The sequence below is a fragment of the Zea mays genome, chromosome 4 (assembly GCF_902167145.1).
Source record: "Zea mays cultivar B73 chromosome 4, Zm-B73-REFERENCE-NAM-5.0, whole genome shotgun sequence".
Lineage (NCBI taxonomy): Eukaryota > Viridiplantae > Streptophyta > Magnoliopsida > Poales > Poaceae > Zea > Zea mays.
This window is the reverse complement of record NC_050099.1, coordinates 214,771,340-214,784,946: the sequence shown is the minus strand read 5'-3', so window position 1 is coordinate 214,784,946 and position 13,607 is coordinate 214,771,340. Positions and strand designations below refer to the sequence as shown.

At 44.0% G+C, this 13,607-nt stretch overlaps 1 protein-coding gene across 1 annotated transcript in view; it reads left to right on the top strand.

Annotated features, from left to right (window-relative positions):
- Positions 1–372: 372 nt before the first annotated feature.
- The window catches only part of LOC103654581 (DNA polymerase delta catalytic subunit), a 29,445-nt gene continuing 16,210 nt past the window's right edge, over positions 373–13,607 (top strand). Inside the window, exons 1-11 of the mRNA XM_008681422.4 lie at positions 373–792; positions 2,006–2,116; positions 2,213–2,319; positions 2,419–2,578; positions 2,903–3,098; positions 3,187–3,322; positions 3,424–3,561; positions 3,927–4,004; positions 4,093–4,184; positions 7,339–7,405; positions 7,499–7,570. Coding sequence (XP_008679644.2) covers positions 489–792; positions 2,006–2,116; positions 2,213–2,319; positions 2,419–2,578; positions 2,903–3,098; positions 3,187–3,322; positions 3,424–3,561; positions 3,927–4,004; positions 4,093–4,184; positions 7,339–7,405; positions 7,499–7,570 — 1,461 coding nt within the window. The 5' untranslated portion in view covers positions 373–488. The remainder of the gene's footprint in view (positions 793–2,005; positions 2,117–2,212; positions 2,320–2,418; positions 2,579–2,902; positions 3,099–3,186; positions 3,323–3,423; positions 3,562–3,926; positions 4,005–4,092; positions 4,185–7,338; positions 7,406–7,498; positions 7,571–13,607) is intronic.

Genomic DNA, 13,607 nt, shown 5'->3' with positions numbered 1-13,607 from the left:
TTTTTGACCAGCTTTTCTAAAAATCTGGCTGTGGGAAGAATCTGGCTATGAGGAGAATCTGAATATCATTACGATTACGTGTAGAGGACGATAAAGTTGTTCATAGGGCTCAGAATCTAGAAAGTAGCGGATTCCTACTATTACAACGAATCAACCGATTATGTGTTTATGTTGATTTTGAATGGTTTTTACCCTAACAAATTTTATAGAAGCTGGCTGAAAAGTTGAGCGTTTGACAGTCCGCAGCAGATTTTGGTGTCAGAAGCCGAAAAAACAGGGCCTAGGAATGCCGAACACTAGCGTGCCCTTCAATGCTCCCTGAATACGTCTGTTGATTAACGTAACCAATAAGGGGAGGCGTATTTTTGGACCTCCTCTCGTTTCGTATTAAACCCTACCTCGCCAGTAATGGCGGGAACTCCCAGTTTCAGTCCCCGCACTTCCCGCCTCCCTCTCCCCCTCTCGGTCCCACCTTCGTCCCTCCGGCGATGAACTCAGGCGGACGCGGCGGCAAGCGGCGGGGTCCCCCGCCCCTCGCTCCCTCCGGTGCGGCGGCGAAGAGGGTCAATCCCAGCCCCGGCACGCCGCATGTGCCTCCTCCCGCGTCGGCGGCGGCCGCCGTGGAGGAGGACATGATGGACGAGGACGTGTTCCTGGATGAGTCCATCCTGGCGGAGGACGAGGCGGCGCTGCTGATGCTCCAGCGCGACGAGGCACTCGCGTCCCGCCTCGCGCGGTGGAAGCGCCCCGCAATACCCACCGACCTCGCCGCCGGATGCTCCCGCACTGTCGGTATGACCCGGTTTCCCTTTTCTCTCCCGGCGCTCACCCTCCTTATCCGGGTCTTCATGGATTCAGTGTTCCGAGATGTGTTTGTTGGGGTCTGACAGGCTGCGTGTGGAGTGCGTTGGGGTTTGGATTTAGTACTGCTTTGTCGGATTGATAATGATTTGCTGTCAACCGAGTGTCATTTGGATAGGGTTATAATAATTTTGGCAATGCTGTTTTAGTCAAGTTGCCTTGATGCGGTCTGGAGCTAGGCAAAATTTTATGCAGATATATGTTCTCTTAGGGTTGTAGTGTTCAGGAACTTGGGACAATGGTACTTTGCAAGTTTGGGCAAAAGGCGAGCAATTATTGTTTCGGACTAATATGTGCGTTAGTATATCAGGTTGATTAGTGAAGTTTATCGTTACCATCTTTGTATCCCAGGGTAGTTTTGGACAGAAAGAAAGACACTTTTTCAGTGTCTTATGCACTTTTCAAAACTGTGAGTCTGTGACTGTTTTTCTAATCATGAGTGATGCAACTAGCTGCTATCTATGAATCATAGATATAAATATCAAATCAAGGGTTAACGGTTTTAAAGGTAGTACAACTTCTGCCATCCTACTTCCTAGAAGTATCTCATAAACCTCTATTTTTTTGTCTTGTACAATTTCACAGTCCTAGCTCAAAGTTCTGCTTGTATCACCTGCCAATCTGAGATGGATATTACCATCAATCATGATAGAGGATCATAAAATCACCTAGCAGTTTTCCAAATTTGGTGCCTCTGAATTAATTTATGAAGCGAACCTATTTTCTGTCAAACATTATACTTATATATGTTTATACACTTTTGATTCACTTTGAGTTACGAGCCTTAAAACTTTAAACTCTGGACTTGCTTAACAGTCAACTTGTACATATGGGTGGTAATGGGCTCTAAATTTTACACTATAAAATTAAAGGATCGGATCGATTAGGATCAGGCTCTATTCCTATTCATTTTTGAACTAAAATTAATTAAGGGCTCAAACAAATTGTGAAGAAGCATCTGGATCATGACCCATTACCACCCCTACTTGTACATGCTCAATGCTAATTGAGATTCAATGTTTTTTGCTACTTAAATAGATAGTCACCTAGTTTTGTTTTAATTTGAACTTTGTATGAACATATATTCAGGATAGTTGGCTTCATCTTACACTTTCTACTCTTCTGTTTGTATTGGATATTCTAGCTTTTCAGCAGTTGGAAATAGATTATGTTATTGGTGAGAGCCACAAAGAATTACTCCCCAGCTCATCTGGTTCAGCAGCCATACTCAGGATTTTTGGTGTCACCAGAGAAGGTAATATCTTGAGTATTCTATTATCTTTCAGGAAAGAAATCGTTGTCATATAGTTTTGGCTGAACTCTGATGCTAATAACCATGTAACATGTGTAGGCCACAGCTTATGCTGTCAGGTGCATGGATTTGAGCCATATTTCTATATTGGCTGTCCTTCAGGGATGGGTCCTGATGATATATCACGCTTTCATCAAACACTAGAGGTTTGTACTTGCAATCATTACCTTGAACTCAGCTTCTAAGGAAATAGAGTACTTTGGCAGTACATGGTTTCCTTATGGTTTCTTCAAACTGTACTACAGGGGAGGATGAAGGAGTCAAATAGAAGCAGCAATGTTCCAAGGTTCGTGAAGAGAGTTGAGCTTGTGCAGAAGCAGACAATTATGCATTACCAAACACAACAATCTCAACCTTTCCTCAAGATAGTAGTCGCTCTGCCTACCATGGTTGCTAGCTGTCGTGGTTAGTGGCATTCTTAAGATACAATACATCTATTATTGCTAAGTCTTGTAGATTGACCTCACTATCTTTTATTTATTTAATTGATGGATAACCTATGGAGCAATTTTATTTTTGGTTCCATGTCAATGTATTATCATGTGATTTTATGATATCTACTTCATTCCTCTGATCATCCAAGTTTTTTTCCCTTTGCTGTCTTAGGGCTAGTTTGGGAACCCTATTTTCCCAAGGGAAATTAGTTCATTTTCCCTTGGTAAAATAGAATCCCTTAAAAAATGGAGTTCCCAAACTAGCCTTTAAATGGAAATTGTTTGCACATTATAGGTATCCTGGAAAGGGGCATAACAATTGAAGGCCTTGGTTCAAAGAGTTTTCTGACATATGAAAGCAACATTCTTTTTGCCCTTCGTTTCATGATTGATTGCAATATTGTTGGTGGCAACTGGATTGAGCTTCCTGCTGGGAAATACAGGAAAGCAGCCTGTATCATGTCCTATTGTCAGCTAGAGCTAGATTGCTTGTATCCTTCTATACTTAATTGAATGCTTTCATCTATTTACTAAACTGTGATGTTGTTCAGTTATGTCTATTCTTAACACAACTAACAGATACTCAGATCTGGTAAGCCATGCGGCTGAAGGAGAATATTCTAAGATGGCCCCGTTTCGCATATTAAGTTTTGATATTGAATGTGCTGGTCGCAAAGGTCATTTCCCAGAACCAACTCATGATCCTGTTATTCAGGTTGAGTTCATTATTCATGTATCTGATACTCGTTACCATTTAGTTTCAATACAGGTCTTTATGTTTACAATTTATTGATTTACTCCTTTGGATTTAAATAGATAGCTAATTTGGTTACACATCAAGGAGAAGACCAACCTTTTGTACGGAATGTCATGACTCTTAAATCCTGCTCTCCCATTGTGGGAGTCGAGGTTATGTCATTTGATGCAGAGAGAGATATTCTACTTGCATGGAGGGTATGTGTTGCTTGCTGTCTTTGGAGTTACCAAATTCAATTGAACGTGCTGTATGGTTGTATATTGCCTTTATCTTCTTTGGAAAATGAATTTATAGCGCCTTTATCCATGGTATTTTCTTCATTTGCCAGTAATGGTTTCATTCTCTTTGCCTTTTGTATCCACATTTTGAATTTGTTTACCCTTTTACTTGCTATATGCGGTTAACATTTGTTTTTTTTGCTAAAACTAAATGTCATTATTCCTCAAGAAAAAAATTTAAAACAAACACACTTATTCCTGAAAAGAAGTTAAATACATTTTCTTATTGTAGACAAAGGACTTGGCCGAAAATTATCTGATTCTTATTTGGAAATAATTTGCAGGATTTCATACGTGAAGTGGATCCTGATATCATAATTGGATACAACATTTGCAAATTTGACATGCCCTATCTTATTGAGGTACAATAACACCTGTAGAGTGTTCAGATTTTTTAGGCCAATTGACAATCAGCCATATTTGGTACAATTTGATTACACACATTTGCAGAGGGCTGAGGTTCTCAAGATAGCGGAGTTTCCAATACTTGGCCGAATCAGAAATAGTCGTGTTCGTGTCCGTGATACGACCTTTTCCTCGAGGTCACTTCTTGTACCTCTATCCTCTATGCATTTAATATTTATTACTTCGCCTTAATCATACAATTGTCTTAGTCAATAAAATATCTGTTACATATTCTGTTGTCCTTTTATAGTAACATATTTAGACAATTTCCTTTTTTTGTGGTGTGTGAGGGGTAGGTGCTAGCATATCATTGAAGCACTATGTTGCTTAGTTTTATTGTATGCTTGCATGTGTGTCTCATGTTTTTTTTTATTTTTGTGCTTTATTTGATTCTACCGCTGCATCTATTTATCTGATTCTGGATTAGCTGGCATACAAATCTTGCTCATTTGTCTTAAGGAGAAAAGTCACATATTTTTTTAGATGTCATGTTACCGTATAATGAGCTGTACCATGTTCATATTTGATATTTCACACATTTCATTCACAGTTTCTGTGGGTAGTCATATTTTATGCTGTTATAGTGGGCGCACTAACTAGTTTAACCCAAAAGCTTAAGCTTTTAGGAGAAGGTAGACAATCCACTTATACACTTCAACATCCTCACTCACGTGCGGCCAGATAGAAAGACATAAACGTGGAAATAATTCATGTGTAGCTAGAGAGAAAGGCACAAACTTGGAAATAAAAGGGTGGAGGCACAAATAAAGCCTCTGCCAGGATTCGAACTCGAGACCTCTGACTTTGATACCATGTTAGAGTGGACGCACTAACCAGTTCAACCCAAAAGATTAAGCTGTTAGGAGAAGGTAGACAATTTTCTACTATATTTAAGTGTGAGTTTCTTCGTGTGTCACCTCCTACAGCGAGTGCAACAAGCGAATAAATTTCCCTTCCCGCGCGGAATAAATATCCAAAAATGGGGTATGGAGGAGGATTTGAACCCTGCTTGCTTGGTATAAAGCGCTTGGCTTCTACCACTGTAACTCATGTCTATTTGTGTTATATAAAGGAGATATATGTCATGGACCTTCGGTCCATGGGGGTAGCTGTCTTCTCCGGCGAGGTTATACCCCTCTGCCGTAGGCTTGGTTCTAGGGTAGCAGCCCTAGGCGCTTGAGGGTCATTGCAAGAGAGAGAGATTGGTTTGATAATGTATTCCTTCTTCCTTTGTCTCCTGCGTACAGGCCTATATATAGGCCACCGGTTGACCAACTAGGCAACCACTAATTAGGCAAGTGACTAATTGAAATTATCTCCCCTAAATTTAGGTCTATCAATTTAGCCACCAAATCAGTCACTTTCCTTTGCCATGCCTTCCTTGCGCGCGCTTTCCTTTGCCATGCCTTCCTTGTGCGCGCTTTCCTTTGCCATGCCTTCCTTGCGCGCGCTGCTGCCAGCGCCCCCTGTGGCCTCTCGCTTTTGGCGCACATAGGTGCGACCCCACATGAGTGACCGCTCCCTATGATGCCCATGACATCTCCCCCTCCCTTGAGGACCAGCTCGTCCTCGAGCTGCCATAGACTTACCTAACACGACTTAAGGTTAAGCCTTTTACATCTCGGCTTACCTTTATTATTTAAGACGAAAATACAAAATAATTGTGGAACTAAAATATAAATTTGAACTGCAGCTATGTCCTCCTGTCCTCCTGGATCCCAAGGAAAGAGCTGAACTGCGGCCTTCACGTTGGATGAAAGGTGGAGGAGGAACCAACTCGTTCTTATGTTGGGTCTGTCCAACACCAAGGCAGGTGCCCGAATGAAGGAGACGACCCTCTTTGGCCGTGCAGGGGGGCTGCATACCCAGATCTCGACTTCTGCAGGGGGTTCAAAAAGTATAGATGAGACCTGGTGGTTGGGCACGCAGGCTGCGAGTTGGTGCAGCGATGAGCTGATCAGCAAGTGTAGCTTCCGCACCGCCCGCCTAACAAGGAAGCCGCGCACTGCGGCTTGCAGGCGCACCACGACCTGCTCATGTGATGACGGCCATGGGGTGGCCCTGGAGGCCATAGCAAGGTGTTTCTCCCCACGAAGGGACTGTACCTGGCGGCATGCCAGGAACCCTCGCGCTGCCGTTTGAAGCCGCACCGCTGCTTGGAGTTCCTTCTCTGTCTTCTCCTTGTAGCGGTGGAACATCACAACAAACCGATCCCACTGCTCTGCGAAGCGGCCAAAACTCTCTTTGAGCCGAGTGAATGCATCTGGAATTGGAGAGGGCGGGTGGGAGGGCGTTGCGGCGGCTGATGGCGCGGCGGCTGGTGGTGGTGAGGGATGGGCGGCTGGTGGTGGTGAGGATAACCTGGAGCTGATACCAGGTGTCATGGACCTTCGGTCCATGGGGGTAGCTGTCTTCTCCGGCGAGGTTATACCCCTCTGCCGTAGGCTTGGTTCTAGGGTAGCAGCCCTAGGCGCTTGAGGGTCATTGCAAGAGAGAGAGATTGGTTTGATAATGTATTCCTTCTTCCTTTGTCTCCTGCGTACAGGCCTATATATAGGCCACCGGTTGACCAACTAGGCAACCACTAATTAGGCAAGTGACTAATTGAAATTATCTCCCCTAAATTTAGGTCTATCAATTTAGCCACCAAATCAGTCACTTTCCTTTGCCATGCCTTCCTTGCGCGCGCTTTCCTTTGCCATGCCTTCCTTGTGCGCGCTTTCCTTTGCCATGCCTTCCTTGCGCGCGCTGCTGCCAGCGCCCCCTGTGGCCTCTCGCTTTTGGCGCACATAGGTGCGACCCCACATGAGTGACCGCTCCCTATGATGCCCATGACAATATACTACAAATATATGCATGTACTAATAATTCGAATTTTTTTTATAATCTTGTTTGAATAAATATCTCATTTAAGCAAGGTTTACCTATATGATATATAGAAACCCTAGCAATGTATGGGCAACTAATTAGTCACTTATAGACTTCAACATCTGCATTATGATATCCACTGTATTTCTATCTTTTAGCACAAACATGGTTGAAATTTGTGATCCATAGAGAGCTTTAGGCGCCTAGATCTACATCATGCCCGTGGTTTTCACAATCCCCAGTTCCCAACTTGTTACAATTTTCATTTTTTTTCACTACCAATATTAATGCTTTGGACTTTCTTGATTTGCAAGTTGCAACTGGAAATGAAATTCATCATGAAAAAATAGAAATGGAAACGAAAGATTTATGATTTTTTTCATGTAAAACGAAAATAATGACGAGGTTGTTGTACATATCTAGGCAATATGGTGTGCGTGAAAGTAAGGATGTTACTATTGAAGGAAGAGTGCAATTTGATCTCCTGCAGGTAGCGATCCACTTTTTCTTGACAATTAAATCACTGTTTGTTGTTTTCATTAGATTGTTTCATGTTTATCTTCACTACCTGGATATGATGCAGGCTATGCAACGGGATTACAAGTTGAGTTCTTATTCATTAAACTCTGTATCAGCACACTTTCTTGGGGAGCAAGTAAGTTCAAACATTTCAAGTGCTCTATGTTGCTATCAGTCATTGTACTCGTAACCATTTTGCTGCCCTTATTTCTTTTTCTCGAAAAACGCAGGAGAACTGCGTTTTAGATATATATTAAGAAGAGAGAGACAAGGGTCTAAAGAGACCCAAAAAACAACGCACTCCTTATGGAAGCCAGTAACACTCGTACATGAAAGGATCCATAAAAAACACACACTCCCTACAACAACCTATGCAGGGGGCAGCCAAGGAGAGCCCTTTGGCTCCAACAATTTCCTAGCTTCTTCTTTTCTCATCTGCATGCTCCATAATCAGGAAGGCTGGGGGACCCTCCATTAAAAATGGCTCTATTGCGATGCTTCCAAATCATCCAAGATCCTAAAATGATGAGGGAGTCAAGACCTTCCCTGACCAGACCATTTGATGTCTCTGATACCATCTCCCACCAATCCATAAAGGAAACTGTATCTGGCTGTGGGGCTAAACTATGCAGCCCAAACGTTCTTAGCAGGTTGTACCAGAAAACTCTTGAGAAGACACAACCCACGAGCAAGTGGTTTAGGGTTTCACCTTGCTTGTCACATAAAAGACATCTGATAGCGTGATTCAATCCCCAGTCCAACGGGCAGTCCGCGACAGTGGCTGCAGTGGCTTCCGTGGGCGAAATATGTCTTCAACATGGCGTACCAGACCTCGCTGCGGGACACGCCATTCCGGGTCGTCTACGAGCGCGACCCGCTGTCTATCCGGTCCTACGAACCGGGTGACACACGGGTAGCAGCCATCGCCAAGACTATGGAGGAGCGCCAGGAGTTCTTCGCGGATGTCTGCTATTGCCTCGAACAGGCGCAGGCGGTCCAGAAGTGGCACTACGACAAAACGCACCACAATGTCTCCCACCAGGTGGGCGATTGGGTGCTTCTCTGCCTCCGTCATCGCACGACAGCTTCACTGCCTCAAGAGGTCTTCGGCAAGCTCAAACCACGCTTCTTCGGCCCTACAACAACGTCGCTGTCCGCCTCGCCCTGCTGCCATGGACCCGTCTCCACGACGTCTTCCACGTGGGTCTCCTCAAAAAGTTCTAGGGACTACCATCGGAGGTTCCTCCGCCTCTGCCGCTCATCCACCATGGGGCGGTGATCCCGGAGCCGGAATGAGCTGTCAAGACACACATCGCTCGCTGGGTGCGCCAGGTCTTGGTACAGTGGAAGGGCCAAACTGCGGCGTCAGCAACTTGGGAGGACATCGAGCCGTTCGTCACCAAGTATCCTGCTTTCCAGCTTGCGGACGAGTTGCCTCTCGAGGAGGGGAGAGATGTCATGTGGGGACTCAAGTATGCTAGGTGCCGTAGGGCTAGGGATGTGCGGCGGGCGGCTGAGCGCAGCAACACGCTGGAAGTAGCTGTCCTGGTTGGATAGGTCAGGTAACCGCCAGGAGAGAAGTTAGGAAAGGTAAGGATTAGTGTTAGCTTAGATCCTAAAGTATAGGGCTGATTAGTTGGGGCCATGGGCCATATATATATCCATGTAAGATGCACTTTGGAGGTCAACAAAGATATATCCTATCTCCTTGTCTTCACTAAGCCTGTGGCCGAGGAATTACCTCGTCGGAGAAGATGGCTGGCGGCTACGAACTACGTAGCCGCGGTCCAGCTACTCGAGGGTACACAACCCTTGACAATATAGACCGTCATGCTAGTGAGGACATGCTTCACTAGAAAGCACTAGAATTCTTCTCCCTGCTCTACTCATCAAGTCAGCCTTCTAGTTTGGTAGGCGCTCTGTAATTTTGTCCACAAACTGCTGAGACTGATTCCTGGATAATTTATGTAAAGACAAGGGGAGACCCAAATATCTGCAAGGAAAGGTTGCAATCTCATAAGGCAGCCAGCTCATAATTTCCTCAATAGTCTCCTCGGGGCATTTGATAGGGTACACATTTGATTTCTGTTGATTATAGTAGAGGCCAGATGCATCACCAAAAAGCTGGAGGATATCCAGAGAAATTGAAATATCTGTAGCTGTAGGGTGCAAGAACATCACCAGATCATCTGCATACTTCGAGACTCTGTGAAGCCATTTCCTTCTTGACAGTTGCTGGAGTAAGCCTACTTCCTCAGCTTTGGAATAAAGAAGGCCAAGAACATCCATAGCAAGGATAAATAGCATCGGGGAGAGAGGATCTCCCTATCTAAGCCCTCTTCTATGCTTAATCAGCTTACCTGGGACACCATTGAGCAACACCTGAGTATTGGAAGAGGCTAATAGGCTAATAATCCACAGACAATGTCTCACCAGATATGTCCAAAACCCATATGCTGCATTACTTCAATTAGGAAGGGCCAAGAGACAGAGTCGAAAGCCTTTGCTATGTCCAACTTGAAAAGCAGTCTAGGCATGTTTTGTTGATGGAACAACCTTGAGGTTTGTTGCACTAACATGAAATTATCCTGGATGAACCTTCCTTTTATGAAAGCGCTTTGACTTGGGGAAACCATCTCAGTCAATCTTTTTGCTAGCCGATTAGCCAGGATCTTAGTAACCAGCTTTGCAAAACTGTGCACTAGGCTTATTGGGCGAAAGTCCTTAACTTGATCATCCATCTGTTTTTGGAACCAATGTAATATATGCCGTGTTGAGTTTACTGAAATGATCAAACTTCCTGCTCCAAATAGCAGCCATAATATCATCTTTTATAGTGCTCCAACAGACCTTATAGAAACGTCCAATGAACCCATTTGGACCAGGGGCCTTATCCGAAGGTAGCTCATTGATGGTTCTCCATACCTCATGCTCTGAGAAAGGAGAGTCAAGATCTGATAGCTCATGTCTTGGTAGACCAAGGGCCTCTAGATCAATTGTCCTTTCTCTGAGTAGAAGTCATCCATCACCGATGCTTTTTTGATATGGTTTATTAGGATACGGTCTCCATCCACCAATTTAGTGAGTTTAGTGACCAGGTTCTTCCTTTTGCGATGCCTTGCATGCATGTGGAAAAACTTTGAGTTAGCATCCCCTTCTTTAAGTCATGTGATCCTTGATCTCAGTCTTGCCATAGTGCGTTTGAAAGAAGCAAGCAATAGGGTCTGTTTTTTTTTTCCAGTTTATTCTTGAGCCAGACCTCAGCCAGGGTGAGGGTTCTAATATCCTGCGCCATCTCGAGCCTATGTAACAACTCCTTTGCCAAGGCCAACTGAGATCTAACATGACCCACCCGCTTCTCACTCCAACCCTGCAATCTTTTAGCTGTCACCTTAAGTTTCTTGTCAAGGGCCAGGAAAGGAGAATGGTCAGTTTCAACCGAGTCCCATGCTGCCTGGACAGTTTCATGAAAGCCTTCGATTTTGGTCCAAAAGGACTTGAAGTGAAATCTTTGTTTTCCAAACATGTTATATCTAAGACCCAAGATCAGGGAGCAGTGGTCAGAGTCCAGAGAAGTTGCACTCTGGAGGAGGACATTTGGGAACATTATTTTCCAATCAACTGAGCTGAATTTGCTGTCCTTGTGTTTGAACCTTTTTTGTGCTTGACCAGTGTTAGTTCTGGCTTCGAATAAAAGGCTTTGATGTGGTTTTTATTGTTGCTGTTGGTGGTGTTGACTATATTTCTAATAAGTGACAACAACAACAACAACAACATAGCCCTTTGTCCCAAGCAAGTTGGGGTAGGCTAGAGATAAAACCCACAAGAAACAAGGATAGAAAAAAAAGAAAAAGAAAAAAAAGACACCGAAAGGGTAAAAGAAAGACGATAGTGTTAAGGGTAAACAGAAAAAAGGACAGATCATGGTTCGGGCACGTTGATTGCTAGTCTCAAAGCGCACATATCCTTAGCTAATTCTTTGGAGATATTCCACTTCTTAAGATCTCTCTTAGCTGCCCCATCCCAAGTCATTTTAGGTCGCCCCCTACCTCTTTTTGTATTATCAACCCGCTCTAAAACCCTCTAAGCACCAACGCTTTCGGAGGTCTCCTTTGGACATGTCCAAACTCCAAACCATCTCAACCGATGTTGAATCAATTTCTCCTTAAATGGTGCCACCTTGACCCTATCCCCAATATCTTCATTTCAGACTCGATCCCTTGTGTACCCACAAAACCAACACACATTTCTGCTACACTCAATTGTTGGACATTTCTCTAATGCACATGTTAGCTGCACACCATTATACTAAGAAGAAAAACAAGGTCCCATAAATAACCGATACAGACAAAAGAAAAAGCCCCCTCATGGTGTCCAAACCTGAAAATACACAAAAGGATCCATCCCTAGATAAAATCTAAAATTTAACGACCACAGAGCAGACCAAAAGAACCCTAAGAAGTTTGGGGGGGCAAGAGATAAAAGTTGTGTAAGACCTTTAGCTCCTGCCAGCTTCCAGGCTTCCCTTTCTTGCGCTACTTGAGACAGGACAACCCCCGTGCTGGTTTGCAGCAAATGTCACCTTAGCTGGATGACCAAAGTTTTCTTGTATTGTGGAAAGGTGCTAGTGAGCTGGTTGAGGAGAACAAACGAAGGGGTCTTAACACTTCGATCATCTAAGGCGCATGAATTCTTTGAAAACATTGAAATAGATTGCATGACATGTCTTCAGTCTTCTAGATAATTGATGTTCTTTTGCAAAATGACCTATGTAGATGGATTTATTTGTATCGATATCATTTTTGCTACTATTTACTCACAATGATTTTTTATCTCAAAAGCGCAGGAGAACCGCGCCTCTATATCAAGAAGAAAGAAATACAGGTCAAAGAGACCTGATACATGGTACAAGGTCTCCTTAGGAAGGCCAAAAACACAAAACTGAAAAGATCCATCAAACTCACCCAGCAACACCCTAGTCTTTAGGAAGGCATGAAAGACCTTTAGCCCCAACCACTTCCCAAGAGCGCCTCTCCTCCCTAGCTAACCTAAGGGACAAAGCCAAACTATTTCTAAGAGTACAACCATAAAAACACAACTGTTTCGAAGCTTCCAAATTGTCCATGCCCCCAAGGCAGCAAGCGAGTTGAAACTCTTTCTAGGTAGACCAGTGACCATTCCTGAGATTTGCTCCCACCAATTCATGAAAGATGAAAGCCCTGTTTGGGAGCCAGACTTTGAAAACCAAAAGGTTTAAGGTGGTTAAACCAGAACACTCTCAAATGGTTTTTCCAAGCCACCAAGATTCCACCACTAGCCCCTTCTGAAGGCAAAAAAACATAATCAGCAAATTCAGACCCCAACATGGAGACTATGGTACTTCTAGGAACAGATTGCATCTTAGTTTCCTGCAGACACACAATCTCAGCCTTTACAGAAAGAACTAATTCTCTAACTGTATCTTGGCGTGCACGAGAATTAAGGCCTCTCACATTCCAAATCAGGATTTTGGATGGATCCATTAAGAAAGATAATACGACACCCATTAGACATACAAATTGCGCCCAAAGGACTGCAACACCCTTACTGAAGAGGGACGGACTCAGGGGCTCTCCACCCAAACAAAGCTGAAAGAGCCTCCACCTCACTATGAGTCAGGGGGCGCTTAAAAAGTCTAGCATATTCATCCAAGGCCTCCTGACTAATCCCCTCATTCTCTGCAATAATATGCAGGGATCTCATGACTTTCCTGGTAGTTCTCTCTCCTAGGTCTTGTATATCAAATTCCACTCCAACACTCGTAACACGACGACTTCTTGGCATGAGAGCAGCAGGTGGGGAAGGTGAAAGATCTGCTTGCATACCAGCTCTTGGAACATGAAGGATCCTAGATGAATGCTTGGTGATTCCTTTGAAAAACTCATTTTTTCTAGCTTCAAAACTGGCTGCCTCATCAGGTTGGACTTCAGCAGCATCTCTAGGATCAGGGGCATCAACAGTAGTCCCAGGCACAGAGTTACCTAAGGACTCTGAAGGAGGTAGACAAGGCTTCTCTGCAGAATTGGCCTCCTCGACATGTATCACCTGTTCCACCTGAATCAGGGCTTGTTTGCTTTTGAATCTGCTTCTCGAATATACTCTCATAGGAGCTTCAACAGTAGATGGCAAGAAAA